General features: G+C 33.3%; 1 protein-coding gene across 5 annotated transcripts in view; it reads right to left on the reverse strand.

Annotated features, from left to right (window-relative positions):
* The window catches only part of chchd6b (coiled-coil-helix-coiled-coil-helix domain containing 6b), a 23719-nt gene that overhangs the window by 9260 nt on the left and 3898 nt on the right, over nucleotides 1-10561 (reverse strand). For all 5 annotated transcript variants that reach the window (XR_001631713.1, XM_016458142.1, XM_016458143.1 and 2 more), the window contains 3 exons: nucleotides 9910-9993; nucleotides 2214-2284; nucleotides 1179-1314 (listed from right to left, as the gene is read on the reverse strand). Coding sequence is in view for 4 of the 5 variants with exons in the window: in XM_016458142.1 (XP_016313628.1) it covers nucleotides 1179-1314; nucleotides 2214-2284; nucleotides 9910-9993 (291 nt within the window). In the remaining variant the exon portion in view is untranslated. The remainder of the gene's footprint in view (nucleotides 1-1178; nucleotides 1315-2213; nucleotides 2285-9909; nucleotides 9994-10561) is intronic.

Consider the following 10561-nt stretch of genomic DNA (forward strand, 5'->3'; position numbering starts at 1 on the left):
ACTCTCACACACACACACACACACTCACACACTCACACACTCACACACACACACAAATCATCTCTAATAAAAGCTGTTGTTATCTGACTGTGTGTGTGAGATGCATGAATGATCCAGTATTAAAATGAGTCTGGTAGAAGCTCTGCTCATGCATACACACACTCATCAGATGAGACACACAGCAGTGGACGCTGCTTCTTATTTCCTGCAGAGAAAATGACTCTGGCATGTTTTAAAATGAACTAGCTCTTTGTTACACAATGCAGAGAAATATGAATTAAATTTCACTCGCGGCCAGTATTATCATGGTGTATTATTATCAGCGTGGGTCTGATAAGACTCTAATTGCCAATATCTTCAGGGCTGGTTTCTTACATTTTAAACGGTAAACTCTTTTTCTATGCCTGGTTAAAAAAGTACTAAACAGTTATTCATCTTTTCAACTGTACATTTACAATTGTTATTATTACACCACGCTTGAGAATACTTGATTCTGATTGGTCAGTTATAGTACACAATGGAGAGAAATATGAATAAAATATCACTATCGGCCAGTATTATCATATTGTTTTGTTATCAGCATGGGTCTGATTAGACTCAAATTGCCAATATCATCAGGTCGAGTTTCTTACATTTCAAACAGTATGCCTGGTTAAAAAGTACAAAACAGTCATCCATCTTTTCAACTATATATTACAATTGTTATTATTACACCTGTTATTGTTAACTAAAACTACAACTAATACAAATCATTTTTGGTGATTAAAATAAATCTGAAATAAAATATATTAAAAATCTAATATATATATATATATATATTAAAAATCTTAGAAATGTTGCCTCAGCAATCTGAATTTTTTTTTAGAAATATAAAAAAAAATAAATTATAAAAGCAAATCACAAAATGACTAAAACTGAAAAACAAAAATAAACAAATAAAGCAAAACATTAATAAATGAATAAATTCAGAATATTAATAAACACTATAATAGTACATATAGTACATAAATAATTTTTTTAAATAATACTGCGCCATCTGCGTTTATTTTTTTTTACCAATTAAAGACTGGTTGACTGTGCATTGTCCCTTTAATGTTATATACAGTAATAATAATAATAATAATAATATTTTGCAAGATTGTGCATCCCTGATAGAAGCAGACAGACCCCACACGTACCTTCTTGGAGGTGTTGATGCAGTTGATGTAGTCTTTGGCCAGCTGTGAGCAGTGCAGCGTCTGCTGTGGGTTCAGTCTGTAGCAGCTCAACACCTGCGACTGCAGCTCAGGGCAGACGGGACTCACGTGACGAGGCCTGAGCGTCACACACACACACACACACACACACACACACAGAGGCTTGTGGGAGAATCACAATGAAGACATTCATATTAAAAAGTGTTATGCCTCGCTACTCTAATCAACTAAAACAGGATCACCTTCAAACTGTGTTAAACACCAGCTCAAGAACACAATACAAATCACAGGTGCAAAGACTGATAGACACTAAACTAAGAACTAGAGGGAAAAAAGTCATAGTCCTGCCACCTAGTGGCCTAAAGAGGAATTTGCATTTTTTTTTTTTTTTTTTTTCAAATTTTTTTTTTCTTACAAAAAGAGCATGAAGGTCCTTCAGAGATGAAGTCTGGCATTGATATCGAGTAGACATGTCTGTGTCTCAATGCTCTTTTACATAAAAAAAAAAAGAGTCATTAAAGGTCATTAAATGTTATCTATCTAGTCAAACCAAGGTTATAATAGTTAAGTAAAATGAAAACTAAAAACATAAAAAATAAAACCAAATAAAATATACATTAACAAAAATATAATATAATAAATAAAACATTTTCTTATTTTTACTTTTAAATACTATTTTATAGTATAAATATGAAAAACTTTTTTTTTTATACTTTATAAAAACCATTTAATTTTAGCTATAGTTGCCAAGGCAAAGTTTCTCATTTTCATGTATTTTTAAATTTATGTACTGAAGTAACTAAATCGAAAACTAAAATAAAAAATGATATAGACTAATAAAAATACTAATAAAATTAATAAACCTACTAAAAAACGAATACAAAAAACAAAAACACTTAACAAAATTAATAAAAATTTAAAACAAAAACTAAAAATATGAAAATAATGAATTCAATTTAAAATATTTTAAAAACTATAATAGTATGATACTGAAATAAGAGCAACATCTGTACTCACTTAACAGTGGCCTCTGCTTTAAGCGCCTCCTGCTCGTACATGTGTGCAGTCTGTTGATAATATTCAGTGTTCTGCAGAAACAGACACAAAGAGTCGGACTTCATTCAAGTTCAGCTGCATTCATTCAGAAAATACACAAGACAGTTCAAATATTTCTGAAATAACGTATTTGTTTTCCTGCAGACTCTCCGTTTACAATGAGCAAATGTTTACAGTCCCAAGAACCAGAAGCATGTTCTGTCACAGTTATCACGCAAATCCAAAGGAGACATCACAATGTATTCTTGCTTTGGTTCAATAGTGATTTTTTTCTCCATCTCCTGCTTCTGTTAACTTCTCTAAACCAATCCCACAATGCAATAAACGCTCAGAAATGTGTATGGAGGGACATTAAATTAAATTAAAGCAGCGTCATTATTTTCTAGCTCTGTCAGCACATCTCTCAGCCCGCGGACACCGAGTGAGACGTCGTAATGTTTTATTTGGTGAGTTTTATGGGCATTTACACTGCAATTACTACAATTACAAAACACAGCAGTGCAGAACATTACATTCACAGCTTCCCATTCATGAGACACCATCACATCTCACTCAATGCATCCGCCTCAGATAAACTTTGATCTGCTACTCACATCTGCTAAAATAATACTAGTATGATGGACCACAAGATGTGCTTGCTTTTCTTAAATAAACACGGCTGATATAAACTAACATTCACAACACAAAACTGCATTAGATTTCATTGAAACCAAATTGCAAAATGGTTCATTCAAAAACAATGCTGTCAAAGTTAACTAAAACTATTGAAACTACTGACGGGTAATTGAAATAAAGATGAAAATAAAATATAAATATTAGACGAAAAACTAAAGCTAAAAAAAAACTTGAGTTGAAGTACTAAAATGACTAAAAACTGAAATAAAAATTTTTTTTTCTGTAGAAATATTATAGAAAATAAAACTAATAAAAATAAAAGCACAAAACAAAATTACTAAAACTTAAACTAAAATGAAAATATAAAAATACAAACGGATTCAAAAACATGAATTAACAGTATCTAAATAATACTAAATTATCACTGCTCAGAAATTAAGAAACCAGGGTTGTCATGGTTAACTAAAACTAAATTACTTTTGTTATAATTTGAAATAAAATAAATGTTAACTGAAACGGAATAAAACATAAATTCTATTTTATTTATTTTTTTACTTTATTTCAGCTAGCTGTCATGTTTATAATTGTTATTTAGATGTACGGGAATAACTAAAAAAAAAAATTACTAAAACTTAAACTAAAATGAAAATATAAAAATACAAACGGATTCAAAAACATGAATTAACAGTATCTAAATAATACTAAATTATCACTGCTCAGAAATTAAGAAACCAGGGTTGTCATGGTTAACTAAAACTAAATTACTTTTGTTATAATTTGAAATAAAATAAATGTTAACTGAAACTGAATAAAACATAAATTCTATTTTATTTATTTTTTTACTTTATTTCAGCTAGCTGTTACGTTTATAATTGTTATTTAGATGTACGGGAATAACTAAAAAAAACAAAAAAAAAACACGATATACAAATATTAGAGAAATCCTAATAAAAATGATAAAAACACCCAACAAAATTAACTGGACTGAACTGAAAATAAAAAATAAAAAAAAACTGAAAATGGAACTAAAAATACACAAAAATATAAAAAGAAAAGCTAATTCAAAATATTAATTAATAGTGTACAAATAACACTAAACTAACACAGTTCAGAAATGGGAGAAGTCGTCTTAAAGGTACAGTATCAAAGATTTAATAGTTAGAGGTGAAAATAGTCATGAAAACCTAAATTATGACTGTTTTTGGTGCAAGAAACCTTGACTGACATTATGAATGGACTTCAGGGAAACTAATCAATGCTGCAGAAGTGTGAAATACGGGCCGATGAGTTTTATCAGTGCAATATCTGCTCGTTCCTTCAGCTCTGAGCTGTTAAATCCAGCAAGACACAAAAACAATACGCTGTAAGTGATTATAATCTATCAGTGTAATTACCATCTCACAGTCTGTATCATCACACAGCTGGAGTAATTAGACTCCGTTATCTTATTAAATCTACAATTACCTGATGCAAGAGAAACAAGAGCGACAAAAAAAGCATCAGAAATCAGTCTGAGAGACAAGTGCGAGTGATCATTAACAGAACTGTGACTTTTAGGTGAACTGTCTCTTTAAGGAGTTTTGTTCAAATCACTAACTAGTAATAATGAATGTCTTATCAAACACCTCTAATAAGAGACGTGAAGTTTCACAGTTTGCTGCCACTGAGATCCCATGATTCCTCTCTCAGAGAAGTAAGAGTCTAATGGGATAAACAGCAAATAAGCTCAGATAATGTTGTAGAGATAACGTTTCTCGCCCGCTTTCTCTCGCAATCGCTCCATCTTTTGATTCTCGGCTCGTTCTCTCGTTTCTCGCTTCATTAATACCTGATTCTCAGCCCTACTGAAGCGTCTCTGTATGTTTTCATCTCTGTCTTTCTGCTCTGATCTGTTTTTCTGTGTGAGGCATTACCTCAGTAAAAGTGAAGGACGCTCACATCTGTATATTGTTTATGTCTCTTTGATGAAGCACACTGACAGCACAGCTGGAACAGATGTGTTCGGGTGGGAACTTGTCACTTAAACACATGCATAAACTCTCTCAAATTCATTTAAAGGTGGAACAGAACAAAAACCATGTTGTGAACATCGTTTACCGTGCTTGTTAAAGTTTCAGTACTGATTTAGAGGTATTTTGTTAAACTTTTTACAACCATTTAGCATCGTTTCATTAACATTCTTTCAACATTTTTTCAGCAATGAAACAACACCTGACATTATTTCACGCACATTTCAGCATTGAAGGTCGGTCATACACCAGCTGGGCTCAAATAGGCCGCCAACTCGCCTGTCAATCAACCACTGAAAAATGATATTTACATTGCTTTAAAAACTTTTAAAGTGAAATGCATGGAAGCCTTTTTCTGCCACTGAATAAAAATAAAACAAGGTAATTATGACTTTAATTATGACAGACTTTTTCTCACAATTGAGTTGATATCTCACAATTCTGACTTCTTTTCTCTGAATTGTGAGATATATACTCACAATTGCGAGTTATAAAGTCCAATTCAGAGGAATTCATTTCCTTACGATTGCAAGTTTGTCTCGCAATTCTGACTTTGTAACTTGCAAATGCGAATTACTATCATGCAATTCTAAGAAAAAAATTCAGAATGAGATAAAAAGTCGCAATTACCTTGTTTAATTTTTTATTCAGTGGCAGAAATGGCCTTTCATATATTTCCACCTCAAAATAAAAAAAATAGTGACTTTTTAAGTTTTTTTAAGTGACTTTTTAGTTTACATTTCAACTTTTTATCTTACCTTTTTAACTCTTTGCAAGTTTATATCTTGCAATGAGTTTATATGACATGACATGCGGAGTCCCACAAGGCTCAATTCTTGCACCGCACTTGTTTAGCCTGTATATGCTCCCACCTCTTAAATAAATTCTTAAATCATTTTCAAAGTTTTAAATTCCTTGTTTTATTGTTGTGATTATTATATATATTTTTTCATTTCTTTTATGTAAAGCACTTTGAATTACCATTGTGTATGAAATGTGCTATATAAATAAACTTGCCTTGCCTATATCTCGCAATTCTGAATTGCAAGAAAAAAGTCTTACTTGTGAGACATAAACTCACAATTGTAAGATGCTTGTAAGATACATTGCAGCAATTGGAAATGAAATGTCCGGTGCGCTAAAAGGTTAATGCTCTATTGCATTTGAAAATGATGTATCGCCTACACTAACGCTGACCAACAGTGTTAAGAGCAAATGAAAGATAAAACACACTTGCTAAAGCAATCATGCCATTTAATCATGCTTCTACAAGTCTTTGAGCTCTTTTAATTTGACTCGTGTTTCACAGGATCTCGTACCCGATCACATTGCATTGCAAACACAATGCTGTACCAAATGCGCTACCGAGCAAGCTTACTGCATTAGAAAAGCAATACATATGGTGCTGGTTATGTGATGCAAACATCAAAATATATTAGTTTACAAATCATGCATCATGGTAAAAGTGTTTTGAGGTTATAACATACAACATAACAGAGTGGTGCATGCAACCACGCAAAAATAAGTCTTTACTGATGCAAAATCTGCCTCTGTAGTCATGATTCCTGCTACAAAGGAATAAAAGTCATTGGTGTTTTACTGCCTCTAGGCTTGATTTCAGCAGGAAACTGCAGTGAATTGTACTTATAGGAACAATTGGTGTAGAAACAACAGAACTCAGAAATTGCTAGTAAATTTCATAATTAGCTACATAGAAACAGCAAGGAACACATTAAACTAAACATGAAATCTTGAAACAGAAAGACTGAAAAAATATTTTCTTGTAAAACGTACTGATAATCTTTTATATTTACAACTTTGAAAAAAATTTTTTTTACAGTGTCTTTTACTTTGTTTGTTACATGCCACATTAGAGGAAAATACCAGAAAATAAGTAAAGGACACATTTAATGTGATGTAGATTTGTGATTCTGACTGTATGAGTAATAATGAAGAAGAATGAAGGAAAGTACACCTGTGTGCCTAGTTAAGTCCTTTTAGATTGGAGCAGATATCAGTCTGATCGGTCCGTCAGAGCTTCATCTGATAACATGAGCGGATGAGTCTGATTTATTCTTGCAAAAGCTTGACAGAGTGAAAAGCACAAACCCTTTTTAAGATGAAGGACATGAATATTACATTACAGTGTGAAGAGTGACGATAGACATGCAGAAGAGAAAGCCAGTGGGATCAGGATCTTTGTTCCTCTGTGTGTGTGTGTGTGTGTGTGTGTGTGTGTGTGTGATGCCTTTGTGTCACGCTCAGGATTTCTCTCTGAGAGCTTAACCAAAGCGTTTCAGATTAGTGTGTGTAGGCTGAATCTTAAAAATGTCATTTAAAGCATCACACACACAGTCTGCAGCAGTATAACGCTCACATGAGAGACGAGAGACGATTAAAGGTCTCACCTCAGTAGAGCAGGAGACAGAGAAAGAGAAAAGACTCAGGGATGGAGGAGTGTGTATTTGTGTAAGCAGAGCATCACATCCACTGTGTGTGTGCGTGTGTGTGTGTGTGTGTGCGTTTAAAACTAATGTACATTAGGATCACCAAATGTAATTGCACAAATAATGACTGTTTTCAGACAGGTTTTCTTGTACCCGTCTTTGTCTGCCATGGGTTGACAAACAGATAATCCTGCCTCAAATTCACTCCATTGATTGAGTCAGAATTTGCCATGTTGAGCCGGTCAATGAAGTTTGTTTGGCTCACTCTTCATGCCAAAATCAACAAGAAAATAGATTTTGCAAAAAGAAATGAAACCTGTTTTTAGAACCATTAAGATGATTTTCTTCGCAATGTTACATTATTTTTACGATTAATATAATAATAATTACGATTAATATAATATTTTATTTATTTTTTTTCTAATTTTTGTGGGTCATGAATATGATGTCATAATACAGAAACTCTTAACTGTAATAAAAAGCCTTCTTAATATAATATAATATAACATAACATAATATAATACTTTTAATTTATTAGTTTATTTATTTATTAAATTTTGAGGTGACATATGACCGGGCATGTTTTCATGAATGTTTGGGGGTCTTTAAATTTCACAAAAAATATTGTCACAATGCAAAAAAATCTTAATGGTCATAAATGCAGGCTTTCATAATATAATATACATTTTGTTCATTTATTTAACTTCGAGGTGAAATGTGACTATATGTTTTGTGTTTTATGCAATGAGATAAAGAGAACATATTGAGCGTCTTTATGCTAAAATTATGAAAGCACTACAGAGCAGTGTGTGTATTTGTGTGTAATTATTGTTTAGAGACACACACACACAGCTAAAGCATAACTAAGTCTGTTTAGTCTCTGAGCGAGAGCAGCTGTATTGTTCTGCACAAACCGCATGAATGATGATCCATCTACAGCATCAGCTCTACTTCAGCTATAATTAGCTAATATGAAATATGTTTGAGAAGCTGATGTTGCTGTTGTGTGACACACAGTATACTGCATTTAACACAACATTTTGCCAAATTACCTAAAAGATCCCATAATATTTATTTATACTTTGTCACAACACAGCTCATTTAAAGTTGAAAATAAACTTGTGAAGACAAAAATGGTGATTCAAAATTGTGCAAAACTTCCAGTTTCCACTTAAAGCACTTGACTTATACACTTTCCTTTGTACAGTCATATTTAACTTCAAATCTTGATGTTAATCAGAAAGACAGCCCATGAACATGTTATGCACCAACTTCTGTTCATGTAGGTTTGTATTCACAGGAATTTTGATCCGTTTACAGTTCATTTTATTTCTAAACTTTACACAACTTTGTGACGTTGACAACCCAAGGTTCAAAGGTTGCATTTGTCTTGAACATTCGAACATTTGCAACCTTTGAACATACAATCTCTTCAAACACTACTCAAATTCATTTCATTGTGACTGCAGCGTTCCTGTAGCTCAACTAACTTAGTAGGTCTTGGGTTCAATTCCCAGGGAAAGCAAGAATGGATATAAATATAAACATGTACCTTGAATGAAATGTAAATCACTTTGGTTAAAAATGTCTGCCAAATGCATAAACTTAAATTTAAAATATAAACTATGTGATGCCTTGTTTGCTCAGACAGTTCAATATAAATATGTTTAATTTGAAAAAAGTTGTATAAAGTTTGAAAATAAAATTAACAGCACCAGACTGATTTCTGGACATCCAAAAGCATTTCTGATCAATCAGAGTCCTTTCACAGCGAGTGGACAGACACTGCAGGCCATCAGATGCTTTTAATCAATTCATTTTTACAGCATTGAATAAATGTGAGTTTTTTATAGCAACGGGCCTACTATTTGTAGTGGTTTATAAGATCATATTTTCACATTTCTTTTGATGCGAAGTAAATATATTCTTAGTTTCTATGTTTTTATAATGCATGTTTTATTTCAGTTCTCATTTATTTCTTTTTCTGTTGCAGTGATGAAACGGTTTGTGTTCTGCTGCACGTCAAATAAACACAAGCTGAAACTCTCTCTCGCTTTCAATCCTCAGGCGGTTAATAAATGATCTAAAACAACTTTCAAAAGCATAAAATCACACATTTGGATTCCACCCACAGTCCATCTCTCCGTATCGGTCACACACACACACACACACACACACACACACACACACACACACAGACACAGACACAGACACAGACACAATACTCACACCACACACACACATTTAAGTGGTGTATCGCTCATCAGAAGAAGCATAAAGATGTTGATACGTGACACGAGAGCACCGCATAATCATCATGACCTCAATGCTATCGCATGTATGCAAACAGATGTATTTATAAATGCAGACACACCAACTATACTTAATATGACTGTGAACACATCAGAGAAAACAAACCATCTTTAGCCTGAAGCACTATAATAAAAGCACAAATATAATAAAACCTGTTAAAACTGACATGTTTTATTTCTAGCAATGAAAAAAGGTTCATAAATGGGCCAAATTCAGGCTTCAGATCTAAAAGTGGTTTGCGAGGAAGCGTGTTTGTGTTTGTGCATCACACACCTTCTTCTCCATCAGTTGTAGTTGCTCCTTGTAAAACTGTGCCAGATGTTTAAGTTCATCTTCTTTCTTCCTCAGCTGTCGGGCCTGATAGAGACACAGAATAACCTGCTCAACGTCACGTGTTCATTTGCAATTCGACAAAACTCTTGATGGCTTTCAAACATGGTAGATGTAGAGGAGCAGCACACGATGAAGATCTGATGTACCTGATATATGATGGAAACTGGCAGTTTAAGCAGCCATCCACAACAGATGCAAGAGGACAGAAACACCGTCACATCATCACAGACTCACTGAATAATGCTGAGATTAGCCATCGAGAAATGAGCTTTCTGTGATGATGACAGACTTAACGAAGCACAATAACGCAGAAAACAAAGTATGATAGGACAGAATGAAAAGACACACTTCAGATGCATGTATCAGATGATACACATTCAACCAGTGTTTGTGTGTGTTTTGTCACATCAATAACACAAATATGATTGGAGAAATAAATATGACTACAAACATTTGGAATACTTACAGTAGCAATAACACACACACACACACACTCACACACTCTCACACTCTCACACTCTCACTCTCACTCTCACACACACACACTCTCTCTCTCTCTCACACACACACACCCACACTCACTCACACACAC

This window comes from Sinocyclocheilus anshuiensis, unplaced genomic scaffold (genome assembly GCF_001515605.1).
Source record: "Sinocyclocheilus anshuiensis isolate Anshui unplaced genomic scaffold, SAMN03320099.WGS_v1.1 scaffold91, whole genome shotgun sequence".
In the NCBI taxonomy this organism is placed as follows: domain Eukaryota; kingdom Metazoa; phylum Chordata; class Actinopteri; order Cypriniformes; family Cyprinidae; genus Sinocyclocheilus; species Sinocyclocheilus anshuiensis.